The sequence below is a fragment of the Heliangelus exortis genome, chromosome Z (genome assembly GCF_036169615.1).
Source record: "Heliangelus exortis chromosome Z, bHelExo1.hap1, whole genome shotgun sequence".
Lineage (NCBI taxonomy): Eukaryota > Metazoa > Chordata > Aves > Apodiformes > Trochilidae > Heliangelus > Heliangelus exortis.
The window spans coordinates 17961602-17974501 of record NC_092454.1 but is presented as its reverse complement, the minus strand read 5'-3'; the positions used below and the strand labels follow the sequence as shown (position 1 = coordinate 17974501).

At 35.8% G+C, this 12900-nt stretch overlaps 1 protein-coding gene across 1 annotated transcript in view; it reads right to left on the bottom strand.

Annotated features, from left to right (window-relative positions):
* The window catches only part of NDUFS4 (NADH:ubiquinone oxidoreductase subunit S4), a 45951-nt gene that overhangs the window by 23293 nt on the left and 9758 nt on the right, over nucleotides 1-12900 (bottom strand). The window contains exon 2 of the mRNA XM_071731881.1: nucleotides 5325-5403. Within this exon, the coding sequence (XP_071587982.1) occupies nucleotides 5325-5403 (79 nt within the window). The remainder of the gene's footprint in view (nucleotides 1-5324; nucleotides 5404-12900) is intronic.

Here is a 12900-nt window from a genome sequence, read left to right as displayed (position 1 = left end):
CCAATCCTTGACAACCCATTCAGTGAAGAAATTTTTCCAAATATCCAATCTAAACCTTCCCTGGCACAACTTGAGGCCATTTCCTCTCTCTTCTCATCCTATCACTTCTTCCCTGGGAAAAGAGATTGACACCCACCTGGCTACAACCTCCTTCCAGATAGTTTTGGAGAGTGATAAGGTCTCCCCTCAGCCTGTTTTTCTCCAGACTAAAGAACTCCAGTTCCTCTTAAGACTTGTGCTCCAGAGCCACCACCAGCTTTGTTGCCTGTCTTCGGACATGCTCCAGTACCTCAACCTTGTCAGTGGGAGGCCCAAAACCTTTGAGATAGAGCCAAATACAAGAGTACAACCACTTCCCTAGGTCTACAGACCACAGTGTTTCTGATACAAGCCCGGATGCTGTTCATATTCTCGGCCAACTGGGCACACTCTTACTGGGCACACACTCTTACTCACCTGGGTGTTGCCCAGCACCCTCGGGTCTTTTGTTACTGGGCAGCTTTCCAGCCACTCTTCCCCAGGCCTGTAGCATTGCATTGGGCCTAAGTTGCAGGACTTGTTGTTGTGGCCTAAGTGCAGGACCCATCACTTGGCTTTGTTGAACATCATACAACTGGCCTTGGCCCATTCCTCCAGCCTGTCGAGATCTCTCTGTCTCACACTCAGCTCCCACCCAACTTGTTGACTGCAGACTTACAGAGGGTGCACTCATTCCACTCATCCAGATCCATGATAAAGACACTACAGAGAACTCACCCCCAGTATGAACCCCTGGGGAACACCACTTCTGACCAGTTGGAACCTGATTTCCACCACAGGCCTATAGGCCTGACCTTCTAGACAGTTTTTTACACAGTGAAGAGTTAGACCATCTAAGCTAAGAGAAGTCAGTTTCTCCTGAAGAATGATATGGGACAAATTGTCCAAGACATTACTAAAAACCAGGTAAACAGCACCCATACTTTTCCCTCATTCATGAAAACCATTTATTAATATGTTTTGGCTTAGGTTGCTGCAGTATACTGCACTTAGTGCTCCTCTTGAACATCATCTGAAAACTTTGATCTGCTCATCCTCAAAAATGTTTTCATACTTTCTGTGCCAAATTTGGTTGATTCAAGTTATCTTTGGTGAGTTAGGTAGGGTTTGTTTACAGTCAGAAGGAAACTGTCCTTCTGCTTAAGTTCAGAACTAAGACTTCTTGACTGCAAAGAAGATTAATACCATTACAGAGAAAATTTCAGAAAAGGAGTTGAAATGTCAGTAGCATCATTGTGGTTTGCCTGTCATGCTTGTAATAACATCCCTAAATGTTCTCACAATGCTGCAAAACCAGCAAAACTTTAGTACCATTTCAATAGCACTTGAATACTATAGTCTGTGTAGCAATTCATCCTATCTTATCTTGGCCTGATAGACATCTGTGAGATGGCTGCAACTAAGAGCTGATCCTTAACCAAAGTTCCACAATGTTTCTAGCATCTCCCCAGCGACCAAACCTTATAAATTGTTCTTGAAGTAATTTCTGCTTTGAGCTACAGCATATACGTTATCATTGCAACATTCTACTTTAGAGATGCTACAGCTATTTTCTGGCAGTTATTCTAATTTTGAAATGCTTTTGCAATGGTATTACAATTTAACCACTATGAAGTACTTTAGCTCACAAGTATTTGGGGCTAACTTAGTACTGTACCTTCCAAATGCAGACAGCAACTTTCACAAAAGTGCTTAGCCTGTAGAAACTCCAGGCTAGACACCCACAATGCAGCCACACCAGCACAGACTGGGAAGCCTGCTTAAAGCACACATGATAAACTGGATGACTTTTAGCTACCACAAACAGTATCTGTACACCCCACTTACAATGACTGAAACAAATTGCAGTAATTTAAAACAGTTCAAGCCCCCATTTTCGGCAAAACCAATGAAGCATTTTATAATGATGGTGGAAGTTATGTTATTCCATACACAGAATCAGTTAAATCACTTGGAACACTACCTGAGGGAGAACTGCTGCTGACAGCCTTTGTCCACTATAGCCCAAATTTCCTAATGCAAACAGGGTCTTGAGAGACTACTTTTCACCCAGCTATTTGTCCAGACACTTGGATTATGATCTAAGTGGTGGCCAGAGATTCACAGTGTGATGCAAGACTGTATTTTTGTCACCTCTGTTAACTCGGTTAAATTTTTTTATTTAACTGTTTATTAAAGATTATTTTATTCAATGAATTCACTGAAAACAGTCACAGGAGGCAAATATCTAATCAGTTGAATGTGTTCTATATAAGACGAGAATTTAATGGCCTTTATAATTAACAGCCTTGCTTTTTTCTATTATGAAAAATTAATGTGTTCTGAACTACTGTATTTTCTACTATATCATTAGAACTCATTTTCCTGTAGTATTCAACCCATGCTGGGCTGCAGTAGGAAGGTGACTGACTGCTTAATAATCCAGTAACAGGATGCTCTTCTCCCTTCTATTTCACGTTTCCCAAGACATGGAATTTCTCATAATTTACAGAACCAAATGAAATTCCAGATAATTCAAATAAATATTTTGATCAAATTCTATCATAGGCATTCACACACAGGAATACAAGGTCTACAATAAGTACTGGAAATAGACAGATCAATTCAACTACAATGTGCACTTAAAAGTTTTCAATAACAGCAGTTTTGCTCTACTAGCCTGGTTAATATCAACTGATAAAAGAGCTGCCTTTCAAAATCACTTACAAAGAAATAAAGCAAACAAGGCTAACCTTATCCCATTCTCCGTTTGGTTTTATTTTCTAATATGCATGTAAAACCTATACACAGGGTGATAGCAGGTGGGGTTTTTAAATGTGCTTTCCTGTTTGTTTAAAAAAAAAAAAACGTATATCAAAGCCCACAAATCTTTCAAAAAATATTTCCAACGATAAGATACACACATCTGGCAGTTAACACAAGGGGAGGGGTCCTTTTAATTAAACACTAAATATCAGCATGTAGAATACATTTAATTACATCTTGAATTGAAATAACAGGTTATTTATGCTTAGTTACTTTTTAAAAAACAGAAAATTAATGTAATGTGTTAAATTACTATTAAAGGCTTGTAGACGTACCCTTAAAAATGTAGACATATTCTTTAAAATTAGGAAGTGTATTGCAACAACATAAAATAAGCTAATATAGTACTCTTCTTTTTCATGAGGTTTAACTGGGAATAGACAAATCAATTCAAATATAACATGCAGTTAAAAGTTTTTGGTAACTTTAAGTGTTAAACAATAACTCTCAGTGTTAAAAAAACTTCACATGGCACTTGGAAAACTTTTCCTAATCCTAAAAGAGTTGAAAACCACATCAAATGTCTTTGTGAAGGCCTTCCTCACTAATGAGATATAAATTTTTGCCTGTTAATAGAATCTCAATTATTGGATAGTCTAAGGCATTATGGCAGCTTCTCCAAAACTTAGCTGAATTTACAAATGAAAATTTTAAAATAATACTCTACTTATATATAATTTTGCTTTAGGCCCTATAACAATCTCAAAAAAAAAAATTGTGCATCTATAATGTGCTCTTCCATGCACTATATTTGAGGAAAATACTGTTCAGTCAGCCATTTAATCTAAACTTGGTAGAATTTAGGATAAAATAACCATTTAGATACATTCTACGTATTGAAATTAAACAACATTTTCAATGGCTGCAACGACCAGTTCTCAAAAAACCCCAATCCCCAATAACTGTGATATGAATGTTTTCAACTCAATGAGAACACATAATGACATTAGAAATACACACTTCACATTTACAGGAACGCAGACAGAATACTTCAACTTCAGAGTAGTAGAATGTTCACTCAACTGGAAGTATAAACTCTATAGGTAGACAGTGATGCATAACCCTAGCTCAGAATAATGTAGATTTAAATACAAAATGGAAGACAGCAGAGTATTTATTTTGTGGGCCTGTTTTTGCAGTCTAGTCTCTTCCAGATCTGTGTATCCATCACCTGAGGTCACAACAGGGAAACATAATACTGTAAATCTAGGCATTATAAGAATTTGATTTAGATTTATTTTTTTAAAGTTAAAGAACAGTGCTACACCAATCAAGTGCAATTCATAGTATGTCTGGGGAAATTCAGGTCTCTTGACTTTGTGAATTTTATTTACATAGCGAGTCATGAATTTTTATATGATAAATAAAATTTCCTGAATGCCATGTTATGTGATTAGAGCAGCAAATCATGTTCACTAGAATACAGTACTATTTTCCCCCTAACTTTTAAACCTAAAATTATACATTTTTAAATTTAAAAAAAGAAGCTTAGAACATATTTTTTTTAGCCTGTGAGTAGATTATTATAGCTACACCTTTATTAGAAAGTGTGAGGAAAAAAAAAGCCCTAAAAAGTTGTGAAAGTAGGTATGTTTTATTCTAAGAGCAGGCTGAACACCAGCTGTTTCAACATGGGGCTTTCATTACAAATATTCAATTAATAAATACAGATTCCAAATATTTCCTAGGTATATATTCCGAATATATACCTATAACTTTAGGTATACAAGAAAGTACCTACAAGAGGAACTGTCTGTTACGTACAATAGGAATAATTTTTTTTCCTGAATATTCAAAATTGATATGAAAACCAATGAAGAGCATGCTTCTGCTGTGACGCATTCCCCACAGAAGTCTTTAAAAAATTATACTATTGAATAATGTAAACATAAGTGTCAGGTTGCATCTAGAGTAACAGACCACACATTATGGGAGAACTTACAAGAAAATATTGCCAAATTTCAGATCTGCTACTGATTAGCAGAAGAATGTTATGCATTTGTTCCTAGTTGTAATCTAACCTTCATGCATATTCAAAAGCTTGAGTGTATGTGCATAATGACGATAACCCTGCATGATGCTTCTTCACTCAGTTTCTTTAGCAATATGGGTCCTAACGAAGATAACTTCAGGAAGCTGGAAAATTCTGTATAATTTCACTACACAGAAAATACACTCAGATTTCAAAAAGAACAAACTTGTTGTAAATTACAGATCATACTGGTCCTTGGCAACAATACAATAATAATAAACAAGGTACTCATCACTTTATATTGTTTAGCACTCTGAAGGCCCATATTTCCTTCACATACTTATGTTTTACTTATGTTTCCCTTCTTAAAATGTATGAAAGATTGTTGCTTTGTAGTTCACATTTATACAGCTTTCCTAGAACAACACAGAATACCAAACTGAATGCCTGTTGTGCAGAAAAAACCCTGAAGGCTGTATCATCGCAGTAAGCAGTAGAAAACCCTTACCAATTTTTCATCAACTGTGATGAGTTGCGTGTCTCGAGTTTGGTCCTGTGCCAGCCGCCATGTGGAAGTGCTCAGTGACCTGCGGTGCAAGACTTGAAGTTAAAAAATGATTCATGCAATGAGAAAATAGAGGCAGACAAATCTTACATAAACAAGTTACTTTAACAATATCCGTCTTGTAAAAAAAATTGAAGAGGCAGAGATGAGGGCACAAAAATCCTTTTTCTCCCCAATTAGTTCTGTCTGCTGAGTTTTTGGCAGACTCCCACTTAGCAGTTCACAACAGGCTGCACTTTATGTCAGCCTACAGGCTCTGTCACAGAGAGACTGCCAGTGGCAAGGACTGTACTGCTCTATATGAATGTACAGTAGCTGGTTTGTCACGAACAGGCAGAAAAATACAAGGCTGCTGCAAACATTCAGGAATGCTGATCCTTAAAACGATGGCATCAGAGGAAAAAAAATTCTAGCTCCATTTGTAATAGTAAGGCTTCAATCCTACACTTTACCAACAGAATACTAAATAAATAAAAATTAAAAAAAACTCCAAACCAAACAAAACACCCCACAAAAAACCCCAAGCCAAGAAAAAAAAAAATAAAAATCACCAACCAAAAAACACAGAACACAACAAAACAAACTGTAAGTTGAGATTTCAAACAAAATTTTCTGGTTTTGAGCGGCAAAGATCACAACTATTTTGCTTACTTTCTAAATCAGCATGGGTCAACTTAGTGGTTTCCAAGAAATATTAATTGCAAGAAATATGATTCATCTTTTTGTGTAACTACTAAACCTGTAAGGTTCAGATGGAAACAGAGAATCTAATAATAATAATGATAAGGATGATGATGATGATGACGATAATAATAATAATAATAATAATAATAATAATAATAATAATAATAATAATAAAAATAAACCAATAAAATGTGCCCTAAGTTTGCATTATGTCAATAATTTCAAGATTGAGCCCTTTGAGTACAAATCATCTCTTGGCAAAATAATATAACAGCAAGTAAAAGAAGCCGAAAAACACAGCTGAGTTAACAGTGTGCTTCACATTAAATTAAGGTCATTTTAAACAAATGAAGCACAAAACCACCACAATATAGACACTGAACACCATAAGGGACTAAGCCACTTTAATTTCAACTGTTCTACAGAAGACTACCCAATTTGGGAAGCCAGATATGCCTGCAGATGCAAATAAAATTTGAGATACAGCCTATGGGATACCATATAATAGTAAATGGATGCTATCAGTAACATTGACCTAGTTTTTGAAGAAAACACCTATAAGTGCCTTTAAAAACATCACAGCTTTTAAAGCTCAGTTCTACAAATTTCAGACTACCTGCAATACTACCCAAACTATCACCTCCCTATATAAACTGTAACTGATAAAGAGCCAGTAACGCGAAAGGTGTCTCAGGACCAGGTAACTTGCACGTAACCATCCAAAACCTTAAGAATTTAAAAAAAGCTTATCTTCTACCACATTCTAGTAAGCCATGGAAACATTGAAGACCTAAGTGTGGGAATATACTGCAAATCACAAGCATCTATGTCATCTTTCCTAAATTTCTCTCCAACTTATGTTGATTCTGGTGTGAATGCATTTGAAGATAGGAACTTAATAATCTAATTGATCTAGCTGCATTGGATGTAACACACTAACTCAGCATTCAATTTTCAGACAATATTGGCATAGTAAAGTTTTTAAAAAGTAAGACCTACATTAGAACAGAATCTGAAATTAGTGACTACAAAGCAAGCCACAAGAATCTTACAAAGCTAAGAAACCAAAACAAAGTTCAGTTCAGTAATATTTCAAATGCAGATTTCCAAAAATCTATGCTTCTAACACAGATTACACTCTACTAAATTACTTTTAATTTACAATAACCACAAAACTTCTCCACATCACGAAAAACACAAAGTCAGTAACAAAGTTTACAGAATCATCCAACTTTGTGACATGGACAGACACATCTGTTCCTATGTAAAATTACAAAATCTGTCTATAAGGGAATTTTGGAAAAGATGACTTTTCCCAGTGCAAGGGAACACTGGAATTTCATAAATGGTGGAATTATAACTACCCTGTTGACTCAAAAGCTCTGTCTTACAGAGCTTCTGACTCAACACAGCTCTTACTTCCTTAATTTGTAGACATACATAATAAAAATATAACAGATACAATACTGTGGTATGCTACAAGGAACAGTTCTTAGATGGTCCTTATTGGAAAACACACTAGTAGAAAAGTTATCCTAACAGCCTTCAGAACAGCAGCATTATATTTGCGTTCCAGTGGCAAGCAGCTGAAGCCACATAACTTCCAACCTTAAACTAGGCCAAAACCACTGTAATGGGAAAATCAGTTTCTTCCCTATTCCAGTAATTTTAGTATCTAAGTATTACTTTGCAGGTATTCTAGAACTCATGTGCTACGGGGTTTACAACCCTACTGAGTATATGGCCAAAGAAGGATATTCAATTATTCAATCAAACTGGTCCTTTCTGAACTGAAAAGAATATAAACTATGAATTGAGAAGTTCTCTGAACCCTGCTCTGTGAAGAGGTCTGATGTATATGCAAAGATTTGAGAACAGTTAACCTTTTTAAAAAATGTTCAAAACCATGTAGACAAAAGTAAAATTAAATTTTATTAAAATAAAATTTTATTAAAATAAAATTTTATTAAATTTTTATTTTATTAAATATTTTATTAAAATTAAATTAAAAAAGGCACCCTTGCCCTTTATAATCTTGCAAATTCATTCATATCTGCTGGGATAATGCTGGAAATTATGTGGCTAATGCAATCTGCAGCTTCTTGGACCATAACCCACCTTTCATTAAGGCCTTCTAGTCCCTAAATTGTTTTTCTTTCATTAGCTATATGGCCTGGCTATATGGTTGGTAAAGATACCACATCTAACCCACAAGGACTCAGACAGCAAAGTTCTCTTGCTGAGGTTTGTCTTTCTGGGATTCTTCCTTCAGATGCACCCAGCATCACATTCCTCCTCTACAAGCTTATTCTCTCTCTCAAAATTCCTAGTCACTCTTAGTGGAAGATTCCATCCTGTTCCTTATAGGTTAGCCACACAAATACAGAGTTGCCTTTGTGTTTCCACAAACTTAAGTAACTTGGAAAGAGAGTTTAGCAGCTTCTTTGGCTACAAAGAGATCATCACTCATATGATCATTTGGTTTGCCGTTATAAAAGCTGTATGCCCTCCTCACCACATAACAGAGTGCTGGGCACCTAAATTCCTTAAACTTGATCTATATGACCCTGTATCACCTTTTTTACTTCTCTAATTTAATAGCTTCTATCATTTATTATAATTTCATTATAATTTAGAATTTCTACAGTTCACTAAATTTCTTTCATATTAAATAGAGATACGCACAGAAAATTAGCAAAGACTGCATTATATGGTCTTCTTATTAAATACTTTAAAAATACTCTTACCTTAGTTCAGTAAGAGGGAATTAATTAATGACAAATACTAGTGAAAATTAAATTTGTAGAATTCAAAAATTTCTATAGGTATTGCGTATCTTGGAAAAACAAATGCTGTGATCATCTAACCATGGGTCTTCCACAAGAAGTGTGCACTCCCACAGTCATTTGCTGTTCCAGACAAGGCACAAATGGGTTTCATATCCCTGCTACACAAATGGACAGGTCCATTGAGAAGCCATTCTCTACCCTTCACAACAATATTCACAACAGTATCACGTCTCTCAATCATCTTATCCCACTGTGGGACAAAGACATAGCAGAGCTACTTGTTTCAGGAAACATACTTCTCCTCTTCCCTTCTTATATTTGAGGCTGCAGCTACATTGACACCCTTAACCAATTCTATTGAACTGGAGAAAACATACAGTGAAGAAATTGAAGGATATTAAGGCATTGAACTTTTATCACCGAATATCTCTATTCAATCATCCAAACTCAACAAATCTGAACTCCATAAACATCTGCTAAGTAGCTTGTAGTTTACCTCTATATGCTTTTGGTTTTAACTGTGTAAATGGAACAACAAATGGAAGTCTTACAGAAGAGAATGCTTATCAGAGAGCTTCTGGAAATTTCCCAAAGAATCTCTCATAAAGCCTAGTGGAATATGAGAAGCAGCCATATTTACAAGACACAAACTTGCCTTCCATGAAGAGCAATGCACTCAACAACATGCTATGCAACAGCAGATACAAAAACTTGTATTTACCTGATCTGATCCAGTAGCTGAGATTTAACTGACTGCACAAAAGAAGGCTCCTTAAACTCTTTATGCAACGCATCTGATGGACCTATTAGCACCCCCTTTTGGTCAATTGTTGGAGATATATTAAAGAAAATCAGGTATCACAGCACAGGTAATCAAAGCACAACAGAAAGATGAAACAAGGACTTGAAGAAAACCTCATATGCCTCCTGAAAAATTAAAGAATTCATTAAGATGTTAGTTTAAATGGTGTTTTAAGTATTCCAATACTGAATGACCAGAGCATCAGTAGGTGTGTCTATACATACACACAGAAGCTGTGATGAAACATTCAATACACTGAACAGATAATCATTCTTAGAAAACCAACCCTTTTTAATATCATGGCACTTACGATGAATAAGATAAACTTCACAGTGTACAGCCACAACAAAGACAATAAATTCTGAACAAAAAGAACACGGAAACAGTGCCAGCTCAGAACTTCCATAACATCCAACCTAGTCACATGCTGCAATTAAGCAGACCAAAACCAAATTACTGTAATGCTCTCCCATATAAAATGCAGACATTAATGACTGTCTGTTATACAATGTCAAATATAGTACAGATCTCAGCATTGAACCCCAACATAATGCATTTCTGTAAAGCTGAACTTGCGCAAGATGAACTGGAGTGGGACAATAATTCCTTGGTAGTAGACTAAGTATTGTAATTAAAAGTGACAGTGACTTAACAGTCCATGTTATTTTACTTTTACTAGAATACAGTTACTACTGTATATACATTCTTATATATATACATTCTTATAATGTCCCAATATCCCAAACACTGCCTATGGAGACCATTTAGTTCTCTTTTATAGTATGAAATGCATTAATAACATTTGAGATTGGAGGATGAAGCAAGTTCTCCATTTATAGTTACACTATCAAACACCACTGGCACATCCTAGGTTTTCCTCTGCCTACAAACAATTATGTTAAATTATAAACACAATATTACCTGTTAATGAACAGATGAAAGCAGTACTTATTTATTTAATCTAAACTACTGATTTTTTTATTACATGGCAAAAAAGATCAAAATTGAAATAGAAATATATAAACACTGCTTCTGCTGCTAAAAAGTTCCTATGTAAAATACATTTACTTTTTTCCCTCACACATGCTTTACAAGCACAAGAGAGGAATTTACTGTGCTTTTGCATTAGGCAAATCTCCATTATGAAGAGTAGCAACAGTCATATCAGTATACATGAAAATAGCTATAAGCATTTTACTTGTAGCTTGTAACCTAGTATGCATTTTAAAAACTAAATGTTAAGTTCACCAGCCTTTTGAAATATTAATTACATTTTTCAGTAGTAAATGTTAACTAGAAAATAATCAAAATTTAGCTACTTCAGGTTCTACTTTATCTCAAGAGAGGAAAATGCTGCCAACAGACAACCAAGGTATCAGCTGAACCACAGCACTTTGCAAACACAGCTGTAGCTCTTGCATAACTATTGCAGGACCAGAGCACTTGAAGCAACTCCTGGCATGCCAGTAAAATCCCCAGAACAAAGTCAGCTCTATTAAGGCATGGCCTGAGTTGCCTACCATCAGTTTCCCTCCTTAACAACAAGGAGTAAGGAAAGTTAGCTCTTAGGGACAAGCCTGCATTGCCCCTGACTTGAAGAGCCCATTTGAGCTGCCCACTAGCCAGCTATTTGCAGCTATTGAAAAACGTAATGACAGTACTTCTACACCTCAATATGCACATAACTCAAAGTATGCCAGTGGCCTCTCCCAGGATGTGGCAAACAGACTAGAAATATTTCTGGGAGGGGGGCTTAACATGTTAAGAAAAAAATCTTCTCAAACAGATTTAAAGAGTTTTTGTACTAGAAATCCTAGAACTCGTTATGAAAGATCTGCTGTATTACTTTTACAGCAATACATAATTTATAAGATGTCCAACTGCTGGCAGGTGACAGGAGCTCTGAACTGCTGCCACATGAACAGCTACTGATTAGCAATTTCATTACATGCTACTCTCCAAACCAGACGATGTAATCTTAGAAATTAACTTCAGATCATAATTTGAGAACAGAAGGTTCCCCATGGACCAGTGGAAACCTCTTGCATGCAAGTCAGTCGAAAGGCAAATAATACCAGAAACGCTGCACAGCCCGTATCAACTAGAAACTGAATTTTAAATTAGCTACTCAGAAAGCCTCATAAGGTTAAAAACGAAGAGGGAGAAGTTATGTAGGGAATGATAACAAAATACACAGGTGACATATTTGCTCTGTGCTTTCTAAATGTCAGGCTTCTCCCCACACATAGACATTTAGGCATTCATACAACTAGACCACAACTAAAAACTGTGCTCTCTTTATAGTAAGAGCAACAAAAGACAAAGGGTTTAATTCCAAAACTCCGAGGAATGAAACTAATGTTCCACAACCCACCTCTGTCTTAGGGAGGTTTATGCATTCTGAAAAAGAGCCTTTGAATCATGTACAATCAAACAACCAAAAAAAAGAGAAAAGATTCCTCAGCATTAGAAAACCAGTCTATGGCATAGCACAGTCCTGTATTTCATCCCTATTCTTTCCTCTTTATTTAGCTTGTCTATTTGACCACACTTCCAGGCTTAAGTAATACTTCTAACAATCTCTGGTAATATCAAGGTCTGTAAAACATGGCACAAAAATAAAGTCAATGTTTTTTTCATTTAATGCCTTCAAACACTTGAACTGTAAACTATTCAGCTAAACTACAGCACAAATAAGAATCATTTGAAGTGTTACTGGAAAACTACATTTTGATTCATAATGTTTCAAAAAAATAAAGTCATTTGTCTAGTAAGCTTCAGTTGTTGGGCAGCTATGAAAAAGGTATGTAAGGGCTATCTATTCATTTATGTTTGCAGTACTTCATAAAAAACACTTGAGAGCCAAATGCCTCACAAACGGGATATGAAAGACAGATCACTTTTCAGAACTATATGCTTTCAGCAGCTGCTCCAGATAAGAATGGTATAATCTAGCTGATACTATTGTGTATAATTTTATTTTATACTTGCTTTGCCAACTTTGCTTTGTCTCAGTCACTTTACTTTTCAGTTTCCCTCCTGCTATCAAGCTTTTGTACTTGACTCTTCTTAGAACTGTCGCTATTCTACAGCTACCAGATACCTTAGCTACTCTCCATTATATCCCACACCCTGATCATGCCACAGGTAATTTTTAAAGTTTTCTGCTTGTCCACATCATTCCTCTGTTAACATATTTCCAACCTGATTTTCCACACACATCTGAGTGGAACAACTCCCATGA